General features: G+C 55.0%; 1 protein-coding gene across 1 annotated transcript in view; it reads left to right on the plus strand.

The window, feature by feature from the left end:
• The window catches only part of MYO18B (myosin XVIIIB), a 59,479-nt gene extending 37,077 nt beyond the window's left edge, over positions 1–22,402 (plus strand). Inside the window, exons 33-41 of the mRNA XM_065692891.1 lie at positions 1,407–1,520; positions 1,889–2,005; positions 2,691–2,774; positions 4,011–4,148; positions 4,624–4,809; positions 12,780–12,913; positions 14,640–14,801; positions 19,934–21,240; positions 21,708–22,402. Of these exons, the coding sequence (XP_065548963.1) occupies positions 1,407–1,520; positions 1,889–2,005; positions 2,691–2,774; positions 4,011–4,148; positions 4,624–4,809; positions 12,780–12,913; positions 14,640–14,801; positions 19,934–21,239 (2,241 nt within the window). The 3' untranslated portion in view covers position 21,240; positions 21,708–22,402. The remainder of the gene's footprint in view (positions 1–1,406; positions 1,521–1,888; positions 2,006–2,690; positions 2,775–4,010; positions 4,149–4,623; positions 4,810–12,779; positions 12,914–14,639; positions 14,802–19,933; positions 21,241–21,707) is intronic.
• Positions 22,403–26,177: the final 3,775 nt, after the last annotated feature.

Raw genomic sequence — 26,177 nt, forward strand, 5'->3', positions numbered from 1 at the left:
ATTGGATCTAAGGAGGAAATTCTTTCCTGTCAGGGTGCTGAGGCACTGGAATGGGTTGCCCAGGGAGGTTGTGAGTGCTCCATCCCTGGCAGTGTTCAAGGCCAGGTTGGATGAAGCCTTGGGTGGGATGGTTTAGTGTGAGGTGTCCCTGTCCATGGCAGGGGGGTTGGAACTGGATGATCTTGAGGTCCTTTCCAACCCGAACTATTCTATGATTCTATGAAGAGACCGACCATCAGCACAGGCTGAGCCTGGGCACAGGCACAGCATTTCTGTAGCATTCAAAGTGCCAAATGCCCCCCCGTGCCAGAGCTTTGTCTTTCCCACAGTGAGCAGCTTCTGGCAGGCTCGAAGCTGGAGACACGAAGATGTTGGGGTTTATTTCTCCCCATCTGTTCCTTGGGTCACGCAGGGGTGACCGAAGGGCTCAGGGATGGTCCCAGGAGGTGGAGACTTTCTCGCCAAAGAGGTTAAAGATAGTGACAAGGGAATGCAGTGCAGGAAAGGCTATTGCTGAGGCCCGGGGATGGAGAGGGAAGAGGGGCTGTGCCAGGAGTATAAAACCAGTCATTGACTTCTAGGGACTTCCATTTCCCCTGCAGACTGGGCCCTGAGGAAGCAAATTACTCGCTCAACTTCGAGTAGGTCTTAATCACCCCAAACAATCGAGGGAGATGAGCTGAGAAGTGCTCCTGTTGTAGTGCTTCATAATCCCCCTTTGTTTTAAAGGGAGGGAGCTAAAAACCACAAGTAAACCCGGAGAAATTAGCCTAAAAGGCTCCAGCTCTCCTTCTTGGGAGCCTTTGGTTTGCTGGGAGCCGTGTGTGCAGAGGCTCCCATTCCCCTGGGAGCTCCGCATCCTCTGCAGGGAAACCGGGACCGGGTGTGGAAAATGAGCAGGGAGCGGAGGAGTTTAGGTTTCCTGATGATAAAGAAGAGAAAGAAACCCGACCGAGAGAGAAGGAACTGGCTGTTCAGGTACAGCCGCCTCCGCCCTGGCACTGTGGGCTTGGGGGATGATGCTGCATCTTCCAGATGTTTCGCAGCCCATTTAAGACCATTGTAAGTCTTAACGGCTGAGCTATAAAAACCGGGAGCAAAATTAGCATTTATAAATGGGGGATTTCGTGTGTATTTGCAAATGCGATTTATGCCACGTGAAAAGCCCATTTGCGAGCTCGGAACCATGAATTGCTCTAATCAGGAATTACACGTAATTCCCATAATTTTGCAAATTAATGATCCCGGCTCTCCCTGTGCCGCGGCAGAGAGCGGGCGCGCAGCGAGAGATGCAGTAGCAGGGGAGATGCTCTGGGGGCGAAGAGCAAACCGTGAGGCAAGGGGAATGCCGGGATCTGCGCGTGGATTCCGCTCCTTTCATTGCGCTCTCTCCCGATTTTTCCCAGTTGGAAGAGAGCGAAGCGAAGTGCGCAGAGGCCCAGAGGACCCAGCAGGCAGCGGCCCAGCAGCTGGAGAGCTTGCACATGGAGCTGGAGACCCTCAGCAGAAGCAAGGCCCTGGTGTGTGCATGGAGATGCAAGCTCGCTAAATCACCAGGCAGGGTGTTGGGGTGAGGCCAGGTTGGACACAGGGGCTTGGAGCAAGCTGCTCCAGTGGAAGGGGTCCCTGCCCGTGGTTGGAGCTGGAGGAGCTTTAAGGTCCAACCCAAACCCTTCCATGATTCACTAAGTCACCCACCCATCGACAGCCCGAGGGTGGTTTAATGGGTGGATACAATGACAACAAGGGTGCAAATGCACAGGGCTCCTTTGCCTCTCCTGGTGAAGCAGAGGGTTGGAGGCTGGTGTATCCCAGAGGATTCCACGGTCTGTGCAGTGCTGGGATGCACTGGTGGGATGCTGAAGTGCCCCTGTGGATCCTCCCACAGGTGGATGAGCAGCTCAACCAGCTGCAGCATGAGAGAGCCGACCTCCTGAAGCGCATCGATATGGACCAGGAGGACCTGAACGAGCTCATGGCAAAGCACAAGGCTCTGATTGCCCAGGTAGGAGCCGGGGCAGCATCACCATCCTTGGGAAGGTGCCTGGAAACCTCACAGCCTGGCTGGGGGCAAACATCAGCTCCTATTGGGGCACAGCGGGATGGGGAACCTGACACTGGATGCTGTGATGAGAGGAAGGGATGGGTCACGGCCCCAGCTCCTGCCACCCATAGCTTTGATTCTTCTTTCAAGGAGAGTCTTTAGTTTCAGTGTACAATCCTACACAATCCTATAGCTTCTCCTCTGGATCCTTTTCTATTCTTTCTTTATTGATTTCTCACACAGAGCTCCGAAAGCGCTGACTGCCAGCCTGGGGCTTTCCGGGCAATGTCCTGGCTAAGGCAGGCTCTCCCAAAGGATTGTACCCTGGAGCTGAGGGACCCCAAGGCTCCCAGAGGAGCATGGGGAGGATGGTGAGGCTGACGATTCAGTCAGTGAATTGTACAGAGCCACGAGCCTGCATCTGAAAGGCCCCTGAGGACAGGAATTACCTTGGCAACGTGGTTTCTGTCCACATCTGCCCAATGCAGGGCAGCTGCACTGAGTCAGGACAGGGAAGCTCCTCCAGCCCAGTGCAGAAGGGGCTCTTTGGGTGGTAGGAGCCAGCCTTCAGCCCTGAGCTCCCTGCGGTGTGGGTCCTGTGCTCCAAACCCCTATCTCTGACCCACTGCTGTGCTTCCTCCTGCAGTCGGCGGCAGATATTGCTCAGATCCGGGAGCTGCAGACACAGGTGGAGGATGTGAAGAAGGAAAAGCAGAGCCTTCAGGAGAAGGTAAATCCTCCTCTGTAACACCCAGAGCTGAGGGGCAAGAGCCACCCGGGTGTCCTCTGATGCCTGTGCCCAGCGCAGATGCTGTGTTCTTGTCTGAAATCAGACCAAGACTCTATCCAGGGGCACAAAGCCCCAAGGAGGGGAGGCTGAGATGAGCTCTCAGGCAGAAGCTCTTCCCTGTGAGGGTGCTGAGGCGCTGGCACAGGGTGCCCAGAGAAGCTGTGGCTGCCCCATCCCTGGCAGTGCTCAAGGCCAGGTTGGACACAGGGGCTTGGAGCAAGCTGCTCCAGTGGAAGGGGTCCCTGCCTGTGGCAGGGGTTGGAAGTAGAGGAGCTTTAAGATCTGTTCCAACCCAAACCATCTGTGATTCTGTGGTTTTAATACAGTCAGGTTCTCCTCTTCCTGACGTGCTGCGGGTGCCCTTGAGAACAGCATGGCCCACGGGCAGGACGGGGCCAGGGCCACTGCAGGGCTCTGCCAGCAATGGCCTTGGGCTGGAGAAAGCTTTTCTGGCAAGGCTTCTCCCTCTTCCCTTCCTGAGCTGCTGGTCCCATGGGATGGGGTGAACCCCGGGATGGGGCTGACCCCAGGATGGGTGCCGGTGGGTGCTGCACTGCCTCGCCCCTGTGGCTGCACCGACCCTCCCAGAGCGGATTTCATTTTAAACATGAGTAATCCCATTAACTTCAGTTCTTTGCTGGAGCGTGTTAAGCTGCCCAGCATCGAGCAGGACTCGCTCCCTCTGACGCAGAGCGGGTGGTGCTTTAGAGATAGGCCAGATAAAAGAACACAAATCCCTGTAGGTTTAGGTCAAATACAGACTCTGAACCAAGTTTTCAGCAGCATCGCTAAGGGGCAATTTGCTTTGAAGAGCTCACTGTAAGCACTGGAGGAACAACTTGGCCCAGGCAGGTTTCTGCATAGGAGTAAATTGTGCAGTTTTAAGCCTCCTGTCCTCAAAGAGTTTGTGAGAAGAGGAAAACAAAAGAGCCCCAGACAGGTGTGGTGTGGCCAGCACCAGCGCGCTCTTCACTCAAAGCCACGCGTTCCTGTCCTGCCTTCACTGTAGGTACCAGCAGCAGGAATCCTTCAGGAAGCCCAAGGCGATGCTTTTCATAATGCCCCATCAGTCAGCCCAAGGGCCATGAGGACCCTGGGATGGATGCGAGGGACTGGTGGGGATGTGGGAAGGGAGCGGGGCAGGGCAGGAGGTGCTGACGCTGTCTGTGCCCCCAGCTGCAGGCAGCGCAGGCGAGAGCAGCGCGCGTGGAGCAGTGCCCGGCCGAGCGCTCCATCGTCAGCCGGCAGGAAGCCCGGATCCGTGACCTGGAGAGCCAGCTGGACTTCCAGGCCGTGCAGATGAAGCGCTTCGAGGTACCACCTCCTCCCTGCTCCCGGAGGGGATGCGGAGCTCCGGGGCAGGGATGCTGCCACCTTGGCTTTGGGAAAAGGCACTTAGGCAGGGGCTGGGGAGGGACAGGTTGGGTCTTTGGCCAGCTCTGTTGTGCTTTTGGACAGCCCATGTAGCCCCTGCCATTATCTACATGCTTCACGGTGGCATCTATTGAAAGCCAACAGTGGGCCCAGTGCTATAAGCGCCCAAAAGAATAGACAGTCCCTGCCTCTGGGTATGGAGCATGGGGCTGACTGCTCAGCACATCCATCATAGCACCCCTCCAACAGGCTCTGGCACTGTCCAGATGTCAGGACATCAGGCTCAATCACGATACTTCACTGCCCCCATCAATCAGCACATCTACAGGCACCCCGGGGTCACTGGGGTCTGCACCATCGCTTGCTAACTCCTCACCTCCACCTCCCCAGCTTCACCTCACCCTCTTCTCCCCAGGTGCTGGTGCTGCGCTTGCGAGACAGCATCATAAAGATGGGTGAGGAGCTGGAGAAGGCGGCGGAGTCAGAAGCACGGGAGAAGGAGAACACCAGGTACTACCAGAGGAGGATGGAGGAGATGAAGGCTGACATGGACGAGCTGGTGCAGAGGGAGCTGGAGTCCAGCCGCCGGCGTGTGGAGCTGGTAAGGGAGTGCTGTGGTCCAGCAGCTTTAACCTGCGGAGGGGAGGCTGAGATGAGCTCTTAGGCAGAAGCTCTGCCCTGTGAGGGTGCTGAGACGCTGGCACAGGGTGCCCAGAGAAGCTGTGGCTGCCCCATCCCTGGCAGTGCTCAAGGCCAGGTTGGACACAGGGGCTTGGAGCAAGCTGCTCCAGTGGAAGGGGCCCCTGCCTGTGGCAGGGGGTGGAGCTGGATGAACTTTAAGTTCCATTCCAGCCCAAACCACTCTGACTCCCTGATTCACCTCTCTATGCTGGGCTGGCAGCAGGGGCAGTCCCTCTGCTCCGTGTGTTGTTCCAGGAAGGAGATTTCTTTGGTTGCTCTGCTCCAAGAAATGCTGAGGAGTTGCTCAGGTCATTCCTGCACCTGCCTGTGCTGCTTTTCCTCATGTTGGGCATTACAGCAGTGGTGCTGCAAGTTCCCTGGTGTGGGGAAATGCCCTCCTGCCAGCACCCAGTGTGCCCAAGCCTCTTGTGCAGTGCATCTGTTGGGCTCCTCATGGTGTTCCAGGCTCCTTGTGGTGCTCCTGGCTTTGCCAAGCAACCCCTGGGGGCACAGTGGTTCATCAGATGGTGCCAAGAGGCAACGAACCTGCTGTGCACACACAAAGCCCCAACTGGATCAGGAGTGCAGCAGAAATAGACTCACCTTCATTTTGCAGTCCTTTACAAGCATCTCTTTTCATGTTGGTTGTTCCCAGTAAACAAAAGGGAAGCCGTGCTTCCAAGCAGTAATTGAAAGATATTGCATTTCTGCTGGCAGCAGAGCCACATTAGAAGCAGTTATTTTATCAATAATCTTAAATTTAACAATCAAGGAGATTTCAGCATCTATTTCACCCGATGCTGCCAGCCTTTCTGACGGGAATGGTGCTTTAGTGTGAATGATTCCACATCCCCCGCCTGCTGTGCCACGAACAGGCTTTGTCCTCGCTCTGCCAGCCTGAATCCTCAAGTGCTCACACGCAGCTCCCGCTGCCGGTCACCCTCCTGGGCACGAGACAAAGCTCCTCGCTGGGTGGGAGCTATGCAGGCATTGATGCTCTGCGGAGCCAGGAGATGTTCCGATGCAGGGCCGCAGCATCGCACCCCTGGGCTGCATCCCGCTGCTCTCCCTGTGGGTACCACCGCACACGGCTCCAGCTGCTGTGATAACTGTGTGTTTATTGCAGCTTTGTTGGAATGGGATGTTTTGGAACACGGATGCGCTGTTTGTTAGGATACGGGTGGCTTCTTTCAACGGCATCTTTGTGTTTGTGCAGGTATTTTTAGAAGCTTTTGGAGTGCTTCCTGGGGGGATGTGAATGGCAGGTGGAGCAAGACACTGGTCTTCTTCACATGCTTCTGTTCTCACAAATGATGTTTGCAAAGAAGCCTAGAAGGGATTTTAGAGGCACCTCCCTGGAATAAGACACAAAACCCTCATAAACAGACAAACTCATAAGTAAATACGGAAGGGTCTGGGCTTATCCAGACACCCAGACATTTGGGGTTATCTGGGATCTGCTGCAGGAAGAGGGAGCCAGACCCATCACACCCCAGGTTCATCCCCATGGCTGTTTGTGGTGGATGCTCCACATGTGGTCCAGGCTCCATGAGCCCACCATGGGAGCCAGGGGTGGCTCAGCATTCGCAGGAGCACAGCGGCTCCCCAGGCTGTGTGTGCTCTTAACAGTGCTTAAATAAAACATCTCGGGAGAGCTGTGATAGCAGAGCCCAGCCCCGCTTGTCGAGAGGCTGGCAGAGAGCATCAATAGTTAATAGAAAGCCACTTCCATCTCTGCTCCTGACAAATCCCCCATCCATTATAAATTCTGCATGAATTATTCACTTAACATTACTTAAGTCATGGTCTGCACCTAACGGGGTTTTTTTAATTCATTTAAATACACAGCGGTGACGTTGTGGACCTGTCACTCACTGTCAGGCTTTAAGAGAGGCATTGAAGGGACAAAGTCTTTGTACAGATTGGATTGGAAATCCCACCGTGTTTCCTGGGTTCCCAGGAGCTGGTGCTGTGTACAAGGTGTTTTGTTCTCACTGCTCGTGTTTCTCAGTGCTGATGGCACTGCACGACCCAGCCCCACCATCCCTGCACCTCCAGCCAGGCTCGGGGCAGCTGTTTTCATCCCTCCCTCATTTCAACCCAGCTTTGGGCAGCGGGGAAGCAGCCTCCTGCCATTCGCAGGCAGCAGGGAGATCCAGCAGGAAGCAGGGCCAAGCACATGGCTCTGCTCTGCTTTATGACTTTTGTCAGCATGGGTTTTGAGCACACTCCAAGCCCGGTGCCATCGCAGCAAGGGAGGCAAGTTTCCTGTTGGTGAGGGTCGTGCTTGGCCCTGCCTGTCTCTGTCTTTGCTCTGGTTGCATGTCCTGGGTTTCCTCTGTGGAGCTGTAGCTCCTCTTCTAGTAAGCTCTGGATCCCAGCCCGCAACAACAGCTCCTCGGGTCCCTGCTGCTGTGCTGACACCCAGAGCCTGTCAGGCCAGAGCCGGGCGCCTGGGCAGAGGCTGAGTCACAGCCAGAAGCAGGAGATGGATTTCCAAGCTGGAGTCAGGCCTGGGGAGCCTCAATGCAAGCCCCCGTCTCTGCCCATTGTGCATGTGCATGAGCTTGTGCCTGTGCCGATAGAAGCATCCCCTGGTGAAGCTGCCCACTGCAGCGCAGGGAAGGATGGAGCAGCGGCTGGGAGCAGGCATGAGGCAGGGGTGTGGAGGGTGGTGAGCTGGGACCAGCCACTGGCTGGGAATTCCCTCCTGAGGCTGTTTGAGGACAGGATGGTGCTGGGTGCTGGGCATGGCTCCTGGTGTCGATGCTCAGGAGATGATTGGATGCTCAGGAGCCAGGTTGGATGGGGCTTGGACCAAGCTGCTCCAGTGGAAGGTGTCTGCCCGTGGCAGGGGTTGGAACTGGATGAACTTTAGGGTCCCTTCAACCCAAACCATTCTATGGTGCTGGAGAGGGGTAGATGGTCCCTCATGAGCACCAGGGGAACAAGGCTGTTTGCAAGATGCCTCAGCTCAGCTCCTTTGGGTGGGTGTCCACAGCCACCACTAAAAGCCCTGGGCAGGAACTGTGGGGACCCTGTACCCTACCTTACCTTTACAGGGCTGTTTCCACAGAGCTTCTGGCAGAGCATCCTTCTCCTTACCCGTGGGTTTGCTGCAGCAGAGCGGGGAGATGTGAGCTGCTAACAAGCCAGGATGGACGCATCCTGCATTTTAGACACTAATTCTTCCAGTAGGTGCCAAGAAATAACTAAAAAGCTTCAAAGAAGCTCATGTTTCTGTAAGAGGGGACCTGCAGCTGCGCTGCTTGTGGCTGAACTGCCTGAACAGCTCGGGTTTCGTGGGAGGAATCAAGCGGCTGCTGGATGATGGGATGGGAGCTCTGGGATGGAGCTCAGCAGCAGCAGGAGCCCCGGGGTCCCTCCTGCCCTGGAGAGCCGGGTGCTTCCCACCTTGTGTTGGGATGCCCATGGAAAAGCAGGGGCTGATCCTGCTGGGATGAAGTCCCAGTTGGCAGTCTCATGCTGGAGAGGGGGTCAGACTCATTGCATCCCCCCCAGCCACCCTGCACCCCCCCGGGGCCCCACTGTGCACCACAGGGGCTCGGCGGGCACTGTGCTAAAATCCTCTTTCTTTACCGAAGCTGGGAAGTTCATCAGTGCCATAATTAACTTTTTTCACCGCAAACTCAAGTGCAGGTGTGAAGTTTTTTTTCACACTTTCGGTTTTCCTCCTTAAGGTGGGAGTCGCAGTGTAAATAACCCTTTTTTCCCTGGTTTTTATGCTGGCAAACCCCCTTTGTAGAGCAGCCCCGTTACCGCCTCGCACCCAACGTGCTGCAGACATCACAGCCTCAGCTCTCTCATCTCATTTTTGTTTTCATTTCCAAGCTTTAAAGGCTTTCCTGGCGCTTTCAATGAACTTGAGAAGCGAAGCGGGAGCTGTTTGTGCCTCCAGCCGGGAATGCCGCGCTCCCAGCCGGGCAAACCCGCAGCTCCCAGCGGGGTCCCTGCCGAGCCCTCTGATGTGTCTGCATCCCTCGGCCCAGCCGCCCCCTCCCGGCTCTTCTTGAGCTGCTCTTTTCTTTGCGATCTAATGGCAAAGTGTAACGACAACGAGCATCAAAGGAGCCGGGCCGCGGAGGTGATGGGGGAGCCGCAGACGTGCTAATTGCCAGTGGGGCCGGGTGTGATTCCCGGTGTGTGATTCCTTTGCCGCTAAAGCAGTGAGTTCTTTAGGAGACCATCAGCACTTTGGCTGCTCGCACCAGTTACCGGCTCTGCCGCTCGCCCCGACTCACTCGAGACTTGAAGCGCCTGGATTTTGTCACTTCAAACTTCCTGAGAAGCCGCCAGTTAATTGCTTAATTAAACGTAATGACGATTGATGAGCGGTGCAGGTGCACTGCAGTGACTCCAAGAGGCGCAATCCAAGTGGGACTAATTAGATCCCACTTCACTCGGGGTGGAGGGGAGTTGTTGGGGTTGTGTTGTGACAGCAGAGCTGCAAACAGCAATAAAAGGCGGCTGCTCTGCGGTGCCTGCCCTGGCATCCTTCACAGCCTCCCAGGTTGTCTCCCTGCTGCTTTGCTTCAGCGCTTTTTAACTGATTTTCGTATGTTTCTGAGGCAAAATCAGTTGGAAAAGAACCTCGTGAGACAAAGAGGGTTTAGGAGGTGTCCCTGTCCCTTTCCCCACTCCCTTTTCTGCTCAGAGGAAACAAAAAGCCAGCCATGCTGGGCAGTTCATCCTGAGTGAGGATGCACATGCTCAGACCAGTTACTGTATTAAAAGGGAAATGCTTCTGTCATTTACATTTAGATTGAAATGGGTGTCAAAGATGTCTGGTAGCTCCTGGGATAACAGTGCCTGATGCTGCAACTGTTCTTGTCAGTTTGTCTTATAAAGACAGGGTTTTTTGCATTTGAGATGTAATTACATTGACATAATTATTCTCTTCCTTTAGACAATTGTATGGTGCAGAGTAAAACATAAAGTATCTGTGCACGAGAGCTGGGATGGAGCATTGAGGCAGGTGGGATGTGGGGTTTGCAGCCTGCTCCCCACCACAGCACTGCCATTATGAGCACAGCATGATGGACGTGGCTGCTCTGTGGCTCCGTACACATGAGCCTTTCACTTTTGCACTGATTTGAGCCCAAAATGCTGAGCAGCACATTTACTCAGAGCATTTTCCCTTGCTCTGCCTCTGGCCAAGCTATGGCTCTGTCCTCCTCCTCCTCCTTCCTCCTTCTTCTCTTCCTCTCTGGCTGCAGCATCCTCCGGAGCCCATGCTGATAGGCAGGGCACAGAAATGGAGCAGTGTCACTTCTCTTTCCCACATCTTCTTACTGCAGATTTATATCACCAGAGTTCACTTTACAGCAGTGCCCCAAGAGCTGAAATTCCCTTTCTGAACAGGCTCATGCAAGTCTCTTGGCAGGGACCAGGCGTGAAGCGGCTCCAGGTCAGTCTCTGAAGGAGGCTGGTGCTTCCCTCTGTATCCAGCCTGCCCGGGTACATGGGGTGATGTCCTGGTAGCACTGCCTCTGCTGGAAGGAGTTTGGTTTGATGCCATCGCTGTGCTTGGGCTGTGTCAACTCCCATTAAGAAACTGGTATTTCCAGGCTTACATTGATATTGTAGCTTGGGTGGTTTGTGGGCAGGGGACACCAAGGTTACCTGCAGTGCTGTGCAGCCCCCAAAGTGCCCTGGTCCCCTGGACAGCCCCTGCCATGCAGTGTGGGTGCCAAGGACCATGGGTGCCCAGTGCTTGGGGGGAGCTGAGCTGGAGCCCCAGCTCAGCAGCATCATCCCCTCGGTGGTCCTGCTTTGTGCCTATGGCTGTGATGCAGAAGGGTTGGGGGGGGACCCCCCCCAGCCTCTGGACACGCTGTTTGCTGCTCTTGCAGCTGTACCCAGGGGCAGCAGGGGCAGGGGGCAGGAGGGGAGCACGCTGCTGTGTCCTCCCTGTCACTCACTGCCAGGTTAATAACAGCAGGACGGAAGAAAGGAATTAAATGCAGCCACTGAACTATACCTAATTTGCGCAGTGTCCTGGAGCTGAGGAACCAGCTCAGTAGAGCTCTTATCAGCCTCTTTGAAGGGTTGAGCTCTGTATCTGGTGACTGGTTTACTGCCTGGTCTTGCATTATGCAGACACAAAGCCAGCCAGAGCTCGGGGCTCTCTTCTTCTCTCTCCACCCTTTCACCGTGTCCCTCCTCCCAAGCCTGTTTGCAGGGCCAGTCCCGGTGTGGGGAGCATCTCCACTGCCCCATGCGCCCTGGAGCAGTTTCCATGATGAAGCAGGTCCTTTCCACCCTCCGCATTTGCCCAAGCCGGGAGGGCAGCAAAAGGCTGGGAGTTTCCAATGGCTTTTGACAGCGTTCTGGTTTTTACCAGTACCAGTGTGTTTCCAGACCCAGCTGATGCTGCGCGGCCCGAACCGGGCTGTTCCTTTGCGTGTTTCCATGAACTGGAATGCTCCTCCCCGCGGGCCCGTGTGCCTGCTGATTCCAGGGCTCCCATTATTTACCCTGACAGGCTGCCGGCCCCGGCGCCACGGCCTGTCACAGCCTGCGCTGCAAATCATCTCTCACCTTGTCACCGCCGAGATGGCAATTTTACAGCTGGCAGCTCCCATCACGGTGAATGTGCAGCCCCGTCGCCCTGTGCCATGTGATGGTCTGGAAACGGCACCGAGAAAGGACCTGGCAGTGCCGGGTCAGCATTCCCGGTGTGCCGTGAGTGATGCTGGCTCCATGGAGCCCTACGGGTTGTGCTGTTTGTTGAGCTCTTCCTCCTTGTAGTTTAAATTATGAATGCAGTCTCTGTTTTTTCTTATCAGCTCTGGTGTTACTGGAAAGGGCTTCGCTTCCAGGCAGGAATGTGAGATGTGTGAGTGGGGAGCAGCCCTGAAATGCTTGGGAGCATCCCTGCGGTCTGTGCTTGCTCCATCCCTGGCAGGGATGTGGTGCTCTCACACTGGTGCTTTTACATGTTCCACACAGGGTTAATGTTTAATATCAGAGTTAGTTACTTATTTAGTGCATTAGTGTTAAAGTTTAATTTACCCAATACTACACAGATGTGATGCTGTCCTCAGTCCCTATCCACTCACCACTGCGGCGCTGGGCATCCCCTGCTGCAGGAACTGATGTGGAGCTGAAGCCAGCTCAGTCCTGTTGCTCTCTTCAAAGATGATTTTATTACTCACCCAGGTTTTACACTCTGTGTTGGCTGAGCCACTGGTGTGGCTGGCTCAGGAAGGCATCGCTACTAATTACCTCCGGGAAGGCTGTTTGTACATCCCGGGATGCGCTAGTGCAGCCGTGTGCCTAAAGCCAAGGTCACCCTCCCCGGCGTTCAGTTCAGTTTCCTCAGTAATTGCTGGTGGCTCCTCGTGTTCTTGCCCTGTGCCTGTGGCTTTTGGCTCATCCCTGAGCCTTTTCCCATTGTGTGGGGTGTTGCTTGCTCATGGAAGGGTTCAGCTTTAGCTGCCCCTCTTCTTGTGAAAGCAGTGTGCATTTACACGCTGCTGCAGGCACAGCGGGGTGCAGTGGCAGGTTGCAAGCCCTGGCAGGGCAGAGGGAGCACTGGTGCAGGGGGAGCTTTCACAGACCCATCCTGGCCTGCTCCAGGCTTTGGGGTGCTGTGTCAGGTACCAGCACTAACATGGTGCTGTGTCGGGTACCAGCACTAACATAGTGCTGTATCAGGGTACCAGCACTAACATGGTGCTGTGTCGGGTACCAGCAGTACCGGGGTGCTGTGTCGGGTACCAGCACTAACATGGTGCTGTATCAGGGTACCAGCAGTACCGGGGTGCTGTGTCGGGTACCAGCACTAACATGGTGCCGTATCAGGGTACCAGCACTAACATGGTGCCATATCAGGGTACCAGCACTAACATGGTGCCACCCATGCAGGAGCAGCAGCTGGCGGAGCTGGCAGCGGTGCGGCAGGCCCTGCAGGCTGACCTGGGCACTGCCATCCGCCGCATCGCACATCTGCAGGCGGCCCTGGAGGAGCGGCGGTCCAGTGACGACAGCGATGCTGAGAGGTGAGGAGAGGAGCACAGGGAGCTGTGGGGGGCTGTGGGGCAGGCTCGGGTGTGCTGTGCTGCAGAAGGATGTTGCACCGTGCAGAGGCGATGCTGGGGCAGCTGTAGCTGCATCCTTGCGTGGTTTTGCTGCAGCAGCAAGTGTTTATGAACAAGGAACTTGGGGTTAATAGAAGGTTTCATGAAAAAGCATCACCCTTATAATCATGCTGCCTGGCCCAGCTTAAAGTCAGCGAAAGGAGTGGGAGTACCCCCATTTGCAGAGCTGGCTCCAGTCTCTCACACAGCGCGCTGCTGTGCATCAGCACATCCCCAGTGCGGGGTTTATTGATGATCTTGCACTTTGATCAGCTGCAGGAGCTGGGGGCTGCAGGAGCTGGTGAAGCAGCACAGATTGGGTAGAGGATTTTACTAGGAAAAAACAGGGGGAAAATTCCAGCCAGTTTTCCAGGTATTGTTTCCACAGCCTCTCAGTTTCCCCTCTGCCTCATTGCTAAAGGGAAATTGTGGCAAATAGAGATAAAACAAATAAATGTATTTTAGAAAGGTAGCAGAGATGTGCTCATCCCGTGAGCAGAGATTCTTTGTGTGCTCATTAAGCCAGGGCAGGGTGAGAGAGAAACCATGAGCTCAGGGATTCACCCTCCATCAAAGAAAGTGATTTCCAGCCCATCCAGCTTGCTAACAGGGGGGTTGAGGGGCTGCCTGCAGGGACCCCGGGGGTTCTGCTGCCTGCCCTACTCCAGCCCAGCATCCCAGAGGTGTTCTGTGAGTGCAGACACTGCAGCAGCAGTGATTGCTGTACAGGGGTGCATGCATGGGGGCCCTTTGCAGCCTGCAGTGTGGGGAGCAGGGGGAGAGGTCTTCAGCTCTGCAGCACTACTGGCTCAGGCAAAACCCTGCTCTCAAGTGGCATTGTTCGACTGGGGAGGTTTTCATCTCATCAGGCTCAGTGGCTTTGGGGGGACCCTGTGAGTGCTGGGGCTGACTCTGCTTTTGTCCCTTGCAGTGTGCAGACAACGCAGGAGTCCCTTTGCTCCAGAAGAGAGATGTGAGTGAAGGGCAGGAGCCTGTGCCTGGCTGTGTGCTGGGCTGAGGGCCCCGGGCTGAGGGCAGGGCTGGATGGGCTTTTGGATGGGCTTGTTTTGTGTTCCAGTGCCCATCGACCCCCTCCCTTTCCCTTTGAGCTCTGATAAACCAGCGGGATGCTCTCACTGCTCCAGGCTGCATTTGGGGACCATGAGGCTGATTTGTGGCTTTGATGGAAAACTGAGATCCTAATGGATTTCACCCATTGCAGCTGGTCTGGGGGCTCCGGGTGGGTGGGCAGGGGTAGCTCTGACCCCAGGGGAGCCCAGGGGTGCATAGAGCGCAGTGGGGTACCCAGGGTCTCACTGGCTCTGTCACTGCAGCTCCTGTACCGGGCACTGCAGGCAGCAGTGGGGTTTTCCTGCCTACTGTCTACAGGCAGGGCGCTTATAAAAGCATGAAGGAAACATCAGTGGCAGCCACGATGGCACAAGGGCCAGGTTAGCTGGAAACGTTTGTTTTACCCCATCTGTGCTGGTGCCACAGGGCAGAGCCCATCAGCTGCCGCTGCCATTGCTGCAGCTGTGAAGGAGTTCCCAATTTGTGCCCTTCACACATGCTCCAGGAGCCTTCCCTGCTGCTCCCAGCCCTCCTGCCTGCGCTTGCAGGGCTCATGGGGCCTCTCCTCTCCCCCCAGGGACGCCTGCTCCAGCATTGGATCCACACTCGGTCTGGAGCCCGCAGAGAGCACCAAGTCCTGGCCGGGTTCATCCACGGGCTGGTCCTCCCCTGCGGGTGGCAGCGTGGCCGGGAGCATTTCGGCACAGTCCATCGGCAGCCGCAGCACCCAGAGCCCCAGGTAAGGGACCCAAAGCCTGCACTGGGCTGCACCACACAGGGCACCCACCACAACCCTTATGGTAACAGGTCCCACCCTGGTGGCATCACTGCCATGCCTGTGGTGCATCAGGGGATGCTGCAGACTGGCCCAAGGATGCGGGAGCTTCACCTCTGCTCCTTTGGGATGCGGAGAAGGGAGGGTCCTGTGGTATTTAAGGTCAAAACACCAAATCAAGGAAGGGAGTCGCTGCCACGCCAGGATCAGTGAAACACCAGATGAAAGTCGCTACATCAAAACCGTGCTTCAAGCAGTATAATATCCCTTGATGTATTCCCTAGAGATAACTTAAAGAGGCGAGGCAGCCTATTTGAGGCTGTGTGTGCCATATGCTTGCCTTTCGCTGCTGAGGAAACAGGCTGCATTTATACAGTTCTAATATAAAATATGTTAATTTCTGACAGTAATGCTAATGGGCTGTGAGGGAGCTGGAGAGTGGCCCAAGCACTCCTATGGCCAAACTGCCTCAGCTCGGCTCCTGTGGAGCTCCAGGCACCCTCCAGCCTACAGACAAACCCTGTTTTCACAGCAGTGCAGGGTCACAGAGAAGTGGGTTCATTGTGTTTGTCCCGTGATGCACAGGGATGGTGTACTGGGACATACATCATTATTTTCCCATCTTTTCCCCCATTCCTCCAGCACCAGGGCAGGGGCTGGACTGACGCTTGGCACAGCTCACTGTAGCATCCTCCTCACGTGCAGGTCCGTAGATAGATGCTCCAAGCTGATAGTTTGGGGGGTTGCAGATTGCCATTGCACTGCAGACACTGGTATTAAGCTCCCTGCTCTGGTTCTGGTGTGATCTGTCCCGACCACATCCACCATTTGGACAGTTAAATAGCTGGTGCCAGAATTGTCTGAGGAGCAATTCCCCTGGGAGCGGACACCTCGGCTGTGCTGGAGGAGCTGGAAGTGTCCATTGCAGGTACAAAGCAGAGCTTAAGAGCAGCCAGGCAGGGACCTGCTGGGAAGTGATGGGTGGGAGCCCTGAGAGCTCTCTTGGGCCTCACAGCCCACCCCAGCACCCAACAGTAAAGCGATTCCTAAGTACTACCAGGTTGCTCCAAGCCCTGTCCGTAAACGCTGCCAGGGATGGGGCAGCTGCAGTTGGACCAAAGACTCACAGGTAGTGTTTAGGAATTGCTCTATTGATGGCTTTGGGGTGGGCTGTGAGGTCCCTGTGGTCTAGGGGAAGGTGTCCCAGTCCACGGCAGGGGTTGGAACTGGATGAGCTTTAAGGTCCCTTCCAATTCAGACCAGGCTGGGATTCTGTGGTTCTATATAGGCTGGGCTGACCGTGGCCACTGATAGAGGTAACGTGTACCTAGGCCTGGAAACCTTGTGACAATCTGTCTCTGTCCTGGGGGTGATGAAGAGGCGAATTGCAGATGCTGGTGTAGTGGCTGTGTTTGGCTTCAGCTAATCTAAGATGGAAATGTTGGAGAGGAGGCTGCATGAAATGCAAACAAACAGACAGGGAGACGGGTAAAGTAATAAAAATGAGATCAGGGAAACAAGCTCTTCCTTATTAAGATTCCTTTGTCTTACACAAGCACCCAGAAATGAAAAATGAAGCTTCCCAGCACTACATATGGGATATTTGCTGAACAAACAGCTGCCAGGAGCTAGAGGAAAGCAGAGCAGGCTGTTATCATCAGTGTGGCGTACGGGAATGAGAGATTTGATTAACGTTTCCTTTGACTCTCTGCTATTTAAATGTGTGTACAAGACCCTGGCCAGCAGGGCTCAGCCTCCAAAATACGACACGTTGCAGAGCTGGAACAAACTCTCTCTTTTATTATTTATTAAGAAGCCAATGCAAAACTTCATGCATTTTCTCTGCCCCTCACCAGGCAGGCCCAGGTTGCGCTGTAACAGAGGGGCTGACCTTGAGGCGCAGGCAGGGAGCAGACCTGCAGCACAGGGCCCTGCCTCTCAGCTCCTGCATCCCGCAGCATCATCCCAGCATCTTTCCCCTTCTTGAGCTCACAAAATGAGGACCCCAGGGCCCAAGGTTGGTGGGGATCCAACACATCTATTTTTTAACATTATGGTGTCAAAAGCAGGTTCTGATATAGGGAAACTGGGAGTACTTGTGTAGATGACAGCGTGACAAGAGAATCCTCCTCTGACAGAAATGAGGCCAGTCTCTCTCCCTGAAATGGAGTTGTCTCAGCTTTATTTATGAGCTCCCAGGAAAAGCATCCGAGCCAGACTTCCACCCCTGGTCATGTGTTGCATCGCATGTGTGGATTTTATTGTATAAATTATTTCAACTAGCATAATTGTAATCATGTTAATTGCTATGTAATCTGCACTAATTATTGTTGTATGTCATTTGCTTTGGTGTGAATGGCATATTGCAGAACTCCGTTTGGCTTACAGATGCCTTCCGAGTGAGCTCGGATGCTGTGGGATGGGATGGGACCATCTCACATTGTGCCCTGCCTTGTGAATAGGCTTGAGGATGGCCATGAGAAGATCAGCCATGGTTTTGGGGTGGGTTTTCTTTGGACAAGGTACTGGTACAGCAGTGTAGGGTGCAGTCACGAGGTCACAGCTTGACTGGTGATAGGGGACAGCAGCCTGTTGGGGTGCAGCAGCACCAGCTCCATCCTCTGGGCTTGTTCCATCAGAAGCCTGTTGGTGGGAGGAACTACTTTGTGATCCTCAGGCTCCTTATACAGAAATGAAGGTGTGATTCGGGTGTGCCTGTGGCAGGGCTGGTGCCGGGGTGGGCTGCAGCTTGGAGCCACCATTGGAGGGTCTCTAGAAGCAGGTTTTGGCTTCCTAGAAGGAGGAGCAATGACAGGTTTTGCTGGAAGGACCTGAGCTCTTCAGATGCTGGAAGGCAAGAGGAGAAGCATCAAAAGCAGTGAAATCCCTGCAGCGTTTCCCCATCACACGGTGCCTTTTGCTGCTCATCTAAACCCCAGGGAGGATTTGCATTTTCATTTAAAATCCAATCAGAGCCACATGCTCTCACCAGGCAGCTGATGCTGCTCCGAGCTAACACACCATGACCTTGGCACCGACCCGTCGGTGCCGGCACCACATGCACCAACCATGGCCCGATGAGCTGTGATCGGAGAGATGCGGCTTCCTGGGGGGAATTGGCCCTTTCCATAGTGGGTTTTGCTTAATGAATGCAGCTAATAGGAACTCTGGGGAGAGACAAGGGTGGTTTTGGGCTCCAGCTCTTCTGATGAATACCAGGGCATAGAGATCGCGGGCAGGAGATGCTCCAAGAGGTCCCTGTGTGGACCCTGGAGGCTGCGGGGTCAGACTCATAGGACCCATGGGAGCTGTAGGAACAATCCCATGTTCGCAGCTTTTCTCCTATTTCAGGCTCTAAAGGTTTTCCTAACAACAGTAAGTGTTCATCACGCTGAACAGGACAATAAATAGCAGCGTCTGAGCGCTCCACGTTCACAGTCCATTAGTGCTTCTCACCTCTCCAGCTCACTTTTATCTCAGTCCTAACAACCAAAGGCAAACTCGAGAGCTGGCTGTTTAATTTATGGCAGCTGGCCTTGCAGCAGGCACCTTACAGTATTATTTGTAAACATAGAGAGTGTTCAGAGCCGTTTCTGCACAAATTGCCCAGGAAGGATTACACCCGCTATTTGGGTAAGATGCAATTTAGGATCCTAAGAACCAGCATTATCGAAATGTGTCCCACTATTAATCAGCTGCGATGCTTCCCGGAGCTCGCTGTGTTCCAGGGAGGTGGAATCTCTGGTTAATTCACTTTGCAGTGAATAATCCCACAGTTTGGACTGGTTTCATGCGCTGTGGGCACAGGGCATGGCGGGAGCACCGGGGCAAGGTGGGCACCGCCGTGCTGGCTGTGCCGGCTGGTGCCGGGGAACTGAGGCTGCTCCATTCCCCATCCCTGCTGCACTCACTCCCTTCTCCCAGCCCTGGAATCTGTGTTCAGCCCGTCTCGGCATGTAAATTATTTCACGGGTCAGCAGAGGCTGGGCCGAGCAGGTTCGGCGGTGGCTGGATTATCCGCTCTCACCCCGTTCCCATGGCAACGCCAGCATTCCCGGGGCAGGATGCTTCATTACTGCGATGTAGAACTTGACCACTGCTCCCGCACCTCGAAGCCTGCTGGCCTCCCGGAGTTGTATTTATGTCTGGATCCTGATGCTTTACTCTGCCCTTCGCCAGCCTTTTCCCTCCTCCCTCCTTTCTCAGGCAAACTCATGTCCCAGCAGCCGGTTCCCAGTCCCCCTGGGCTGAACAATGCCAGGGTATCTATAAGCAGAGATAATTCTTCTGCAGGGCCAGCAAGAGGATTCCCTTTCCCTTTTTCTTTCCATTTTCCTTTCCCTTTCCCTTTATTCTTTCCCTTTCCTTTTATCCTTTCCCTTTTCCCTTTTCCTTTCTCCTTTCTCTTTTTCCTTTTCCTTTCTCCTTTCTGTTTTCCCTTTTCCTTTCTCCTTTCTCTTTCCCTTTCCCTTTCACTTTATTCTTTCCCTTTCCTTTTATCCTTTCCCTTTTCCCTTTCTCTTTCCCCTTCCCATGCCCGGGGGCCAGTGCCCTGCTGTGATGGTGACCCCTGTGGCTCCTCTTTGGTGAGCTCACAGGGTTCCTGCACCAGCCCTTGTTCGCCAGTGAGATCCCATCCCCAAACCTCACCTCCATCAGTCCCAATTCAAGGGGCTGCCCCTGCCCAGGCGTTATCTGGCTCCTGCAACCCACAGTGCCAGCAGCCTGGGTGAAAGACGCCCTGCAATGCCGTTTGGATGCATTCAGGGTGCTCCTCGAGCCGCTTTCATGAAATTTTAGTGAATAATCCTTGGCGTTGGCAGAACTGAAATAAATCCCACATCTTGCTGCAACCTGTCAAGGAAAAAGGACGTTTGAGGTATGTGTTTGGCAGAGCTGAGCTTGACCGTGCCAGCTTGGCTGACCTGGAGTTGTTTAAGATAAAATCTCTGGGCATTGCCCAATGCTTGATGCAGCAGTGGGAGTTCATTCTGGGACTGCCATGCCAGGAGCGGCTTTTCGCTGTGCAGCCCTGTCCTTGCTGAATGACATTGGAAATCCCATGGCTTAAACTAATGCCAATATCTCTTGTTTAGGCTGAGCAGAGACAGCAAGGAACCCGCATCGAGCCGGCCGGCTTCTTCCCGGAGCTCTGCCATGTCCGCGGATGCTGCGGATGCGGGGAGGATGGCGATTGCCCTGCTGGGGGCTAGGAGACGGGAATATGGAAAACCTGCAGCGGAGGAGGAGGAGCTGGGGAGCCTCAGGAAGCCTGGGGACAGGATGGGAGAGATGTCCCCATCGGTGCTGCGGCGGGGGGGGTCCCCTGCCCCGGACGGGAGGTTCCCCACGCCGCTGTCTCCTACGGTGCCGAGGAGGAGGAGGAAGGGGGGGCTCTCCCCAGGGGCAGCGCCGGGCCCCAGCTCCTCGGCCGCCCTCTCCGAGTACGTGGAGGAGCTGCGGCGGCAGCGGGGAGCGGAGCGGGAGCCGGGGCGCGCGGCGCTGGGTGACACCTCTCCCCTGCCCATTTACCGCACCACGGGTGCCGCGGGCCTGCGGCGCTGCAGGGCTTTCCCTGCGCCAATGGATGGTTCCATGGGGAAGCTGGATGGGAATGAGCTGGGGGAAGAAGACGAAGGAGCAGGCGCCGGCCTCGTGCGTTCCTGCAGCCTGCGGAGCATGGCCTCGGAGCCGGCGCGCTCGCCGGTGCTGAAAAGAGCATCCAAGTTCGGCTCTTACGACTCCCTCCTGCAGAGCCTGGACGGGTCCGGCCGCCGGCCCAGCTCTCCGGCTGCGGGGATGGAGGTGCTGGGAACGCTGCGGCCGAGCTCCTGGAGGAGCTACTTGGAGCCGTCGCTGGAAGATGTGGAGGTGGGAACGGGCTCTGCGGAGCTGCTGAGCTCCCCCTCCGGTGACAGGCTGGGTGAGGGGAAGGGGGGCGACCCCTTCACCTGGAGAATCCCCACCCTCAACTACGAGCGCAGAACCAACGTCGACTTCGATGACTTCCTCCCGGCCATTCGCAAGTCGCGCTCCACCAGCAGCCTGGCCAAGCCCGGGAGGGACAGAAGGGATGGACACCGGCCCCTCACTGTGCGCTTCGAGGATGAGGCCATAGCGGGCACCTCAGCATCCTCCGAAGCGAAGGGAGCCACCAAGCGCAGCCCGGCCCTGCAGGAGGACCCCGGGGATGTCTCCGACTCCTCCTCATCCTCTGGCTCCCACCAATCCTCCCAGAGCGCCGACAGCATCAAGCGCCGGCCACAGCCGCAGAGAGGGGATGGAGAGGGATGCAGCAGCAAAGCCAGCACCCAGAGCAGCGGGGCAAGCCGCCGGGCCGAGGCAGAAGGGAAGGAGGACGATGTCAATAGCATCATGAGGAAGTACCTGGGAAAAGACTAAGGTAAACCCAGAGCTGGTCACAGCACCAGCTCCGAGTCCACTGGGGTCCCCAAAAATAGTGTCCCCCCGCATCCTACCATGCCAGCAGGCAGACAGGTCCTCCCAAACTCCCGTCCCAACACCCGTACTTGTTCGGTTAATGTGAAATTGGCTTTGGCTGGGTGCTGGAGGTCACAGCCCTGGTTCAGAAGGGCTTCCCCCAGTTAGAAACTGCCTTGTCCAGGCCTTGGATCCAACCCCTGTATTGCAACTGACACCTCAAGAACTGGGATTTATTACTGCGATGCAGGTTGGAAAGCAAAGTCCCTAATGAATGCGCCACAACTGTAATTAAGTGTTTAAAACAGATTAGGGAAACATTTTGTAAGCCCATTGCCTTTAGCCTGAGTCGCTGGGTGTCAAGCTGTGCCCAAATTGACTAAGCCAACGCAAGACGGGCGCACGTGTTAATGAAGCATTTCTTTCCAGGAAGCACAATTTGCATAATGAAACGTCCCCACTTGCTCCAGACTTGGTTTCAAGAAGCTGCAGCGACGGCCTCGGAGCTGCACTGAGCAAGGAGCTGTGACCCTGCAAGCTGCATCCCTGCTCCTGTGGAAGAGCTCCTGGTAGGAAACTCGTCCCTTACACAGAGACTGGGGGCGGCTCCCTGGAAACCATGGGATGCTTTCACAGACTGCGAGGCTCTTGGGGTTTAGACACGGCTTCTTTCTGCTCCTTCCCCCTTCCCCATCACCGCCGCTTTGCTCAGGGCCAGCCGCGGGGACAAGGGACTTTCTTGTTCTCCTGCAGTTGTTTGACTCAGGAGTTGGTGCTGTCATTGAAGCCCAGCGGCTGCCATAGGTGCCTGATACCATGGAACAACCCTGCTCTAGAGCTGGAGGGACACCACACTCCCTCCTTTGTAACCCAGGAGACCCCATCCCCTGTAGCACTGCTCCGAAATCAGCAGAAGGATGCGTTTGGGTCTTGGTGTGACACCCACCATGCTCTGGAGCTTTAATAATTCCATAGATGTCTGAAGGCAGATCCGTACGTGCTTTCACAGCTGGTTGGGATGACTGGGCACCTGCCACTGGGCTGCAGGGGCTGCGGGCGGGTGAATGGGAGCCTGCCTTCAGATGTCTGCTTGGGTTTTACACAATAAATACTTGCTTCTTTGACATGAGCCTCTTCTTGTCCTTCCTCTCCCTGCAGGGAGCCAAGCGCTCCCGCTGCCACCTCCATCTCCCTGCCCTCACAAAAAGCTCTTTTTCCAGCCTCAACCTTCCTGCCTGGAAGAGACCCAAACTTGCTCAGTTATCAGAGGTCTGTGGCATGAGCAAATCTCCCCATCAGTGGAAACCTGCTCCAGTGGAAGGTGTCCCTGCCCGTGGCAGGGGCTGGAACTGGATGAGCTTTAAGGTCCCTTCCAACCCAAACCAGTCTCTAATTCTATGATTCTAAGTAATTTGCTGAACTGGGAAGCACGCACCAGTTCCACATCCCCGCTGGACCCTCCGGGGCAGCCACAGTGCAGCACCGCTCAGAAAGGCAAACTGGGCCCTTGTCAGCATTTTAGTTTGCCTCTGGGATTCGTCCCATTCGTTCCTAATTCAAACCAAAGCCTCGCAGCGAGAAGCATTTTCCTTGTCACAGATGAGCGCCAGAGCCCGGCTGGGGCTCACATCAGCACTTTGCTCCGCTGCCGGGAGGCTGTCAGCGATTCCCAGCAATTCCCGGATCCCCGGCGGCTCCGTGCTGCAGACAGCGGGGCAGGCGCAAGGTGACATCCCCTGCACCTCCAGGTCTCCCTTTTGCCATGTGTGACTCATGCAAGAAGACAGCAACTGAAGAAATTACCTCTAATTGGTTTAAAATTGGCCTTCCTGATCATTCTCCGCTATTTCTGGAAACCAAAAGCGACGCTTTGTGTAGCTCTCGTGTGCTTCCTCAATGAAGCTGGGACCAGTTGGGTGATGCTCCTGGAGCCTCCAGAGGTATAAAACAGCTGGATAAAAAGGTGCTGTGCAACCATAACCAGGTCTGTGCTGTGGGAGAGATGGGAAGCATGGGGTACAGGGCAGTAAGATGCCGAGCAGGACACGGGTCAGGGGGGGAAGGCAGCTGATGACCAGGAAGAGCATCACAGCATGACTTCTGCACGCAGCATCACAGCTCTGTCACTCTAACCCATCCCTGTGGCATGTGGCAGGGGGGAGCTGCAGGTAGTGAGACCCTCGGCTGGTGGCATGGTGGGGAGGGACACCTTGAAGGGCACTCAGTACCCACGCCAGGCATCCAGCCCCACTCAGCATCATCCCCACCTCCTGCCCCCAAAGGCTGACAGACCTACACGTGCTGGCAGGCCGAGGTGTCGCTCTGCAGCTCGGTTTTAATCTCGTCTCAAAACACTACATAAATTGCTCATTATTTGGTGGCTGTAGCAAAATGATTCCTTTGACACTGAGCCTTTGATGTGGAATTACTGCAGCAGTGGTTTGCTTAACATGAAGCTGTTACTATTTAAGCTTGCAGCAGGAATGCAGATTGGTGGGTAACACACTGACTTCTATTTGTTTTGCCTTTTCCTTTGCAGGACACGAAGGAAATTGCTCTGTCACTAGGAATGGCTTTGCACATGCTTTAACAGCAAACCTGGGGAAAATGATGCTGGGGCTGGAGCTTTTCAGGCTGAGTCCAGAGAACTGTTTGCCCTTGAAGCAGCAGGAGAGAAACGCTGATGGGTGGTGAGACCAAGCCATCCATCACCTCTGGACAGCAGTAAACACTGTGGGTATACGGCACAGGGTGCAAGATGCCTGTTCCCTGCCTGCTCTGAGTGAACTGGAGACATGTAACCGATGGCCAGGTCAGTTGAGTTTAGGACCGTGGCAGTTTATAGCCTGGGGTGGGAGGACAGCAGTTATTCTCTTTGCCCCTGAGTTTTAGCCACATTTACCTCTCTCAGCCCAAGAGCTTTGCTGTGTGCCGCTGTGAGGGATGGTGCCCGCAGGGAGGAAGGATGCTGTGCCCTGTGCCAAGCTGCTGACATACAAACAGTGCCAGCTCAGTCTGGGGTCCTGTAAGGGAGCTTTTCCCCTTGGGCATGTCCGTGTCACCCGCAGAGAAGGGAGAATGCTGCCAGCTCACAGCCCCTCTTTGGCATCCTTTACCTGGGTGCATCGCAGGGCCTGGTGCTGTGAGGGTACCCCCCAGCACCCCACATCACCCAGCTGCCTCCTCTCCAAGGAAGGCAGGCACTGGAAAGGGGAAATATCTCCACATCAGAGGGAGAAGCACCAAGCAACTGAGGCTGCCAAGTTTGCATCTATCGTAATTACAGCATGGATGAGCCTTTGGAGAGCCTTTGCCAGAGACATGATCTCTGTTAGGAGCTCCTTCGTTTGCAAGATGCTCATCATCACACTGAGAGTGCCCAGTTCATTAGCAGGTCGATAAGCCTCTTTCCAAACAAATAAGCTGCTTTTCCCAGTGCCCGCATTTGGGAACACTGTGCTTTGATTCCTACCTCTGCTCAGTGGGACAGCACACACACAATGATGCACATCCTCACTGCATCCCTCCTGGGGATAGGACCTGACAGAGCAGCCGGGGCTGCTCCCACAGGCTGGTGGCTCCAGCAGCCAAGAAGGGATTGAGGAGCCTCCCCTCTGCGTGCACAAGTAGGGCCAGGCTGCGTTCTGCTCCCGCCCCAACTGTGATAGGATTCAATTTCATGCCTGTTGGATGCAGGGAGTTAATACACTATCACTGCCATGCACGGAGCTGAATGTGTCCATTCCTAAAGGGAGATGTAAGTGAAGGCATTCTTCCTGCAGGTGGTTCAGCAGGCGTGGAAGCTCCTCTTGCTCTCCTCAGTGTTTGCCACTGTGGCTGCTCTCGCAGCCAAGCCCCAAGCACACTTTCACTGCAGTGATTCACCGGTGACCTTCAAACGGGCTTGGGCTGGGGAATTCCCTCTACAAAGAGGTGAGACAAATCCTTCTTGGCACAGCAGAGCTGGGCTCGCCAAGTCTGATTGCCTTGGCCAACCTCTCTCCTCCTTGTGTGGATGGAAAGCAGGGCCACTGCCCCCGTGAGGGACCACAGGGGTGACCCCAAAACCTGGGTCCCTTGAGGCTGCATGGTTCTGAGTCACTGGCTGCGCTTAAACTGTTACATCATATCATATCACATTGTATCATATCACATCATATCATATCACATCATGTAATCATATGACTATATTATATTTATACCATATATTATATTACATTCTATTACATTACATCCCATCACATTACATGTATTCCATATATCTATCTATGTATTATTGAGGTGCTTGCTGTGTCATCAAATTACTGGTTCATTAGGGAAAAACCAGCATAATTATCCTCATTCCATTTTCTAGTTCTCACTAAAGGGACTTCTGATTTTCTTTTGTGCTGGCACAGGGTGCCCAGAGAAGCTGTGGCTGCCCCATCCCTGGCAGTGCTCAAGGCCAGGTTGGACACAGGGGCTTGGAGCAAGCTGCTCCAGTGGAAGGGGTCCCTGCCCGTGGCTGGAGCTGGAGGAGCTTTAAGGTCCCTTCCAACCTGACACGGTGGCCGTGGCTCTTGGGGAATTATTGCTTCTCCGCAGCTCTCAGTCAAGCTGCTCATCTGAGCTGTAAGTGATGAATTTCTCTGAATTGAAGACCTTAAAGAGCAGCGAAAGCTGAATTCCAGTGAGAGGTCCCTGTGCTCGTGCAGCACATTGCAAACCAGCCGGGGAGAAAAGCCTCTACAGTCGGAACCTCTCCCAAGTAACCTGGGGCGCAGGGAGGTGTTTAAAGGGAATAAAAGCCCAGCAGAAGCAAATCACCAGTGTGAGCTTCACCTGCGTTCCTATTGCAGAGCTTCGGCACTGGCAAAACAAACTGAACCCACCCAGAGAGCGCTCAGAGGAACAAGTGCA

The sequence above is a fragment of the Lathamus discolor genome, chromosome 12 (assembly GCF_037157495.1).
Source record: "Lathamus discolor isolate bLatDis1 chromosome 12, bLatDis1.hap1, whole genome shotgun sequence".
In the NCBI taxonomy this organism is placed as follows: Eukaryota; Metazoa; Chordata; class Aves; order Psittaciformes; family Psittacidae; genus Lathamus; species Lathamus discolor.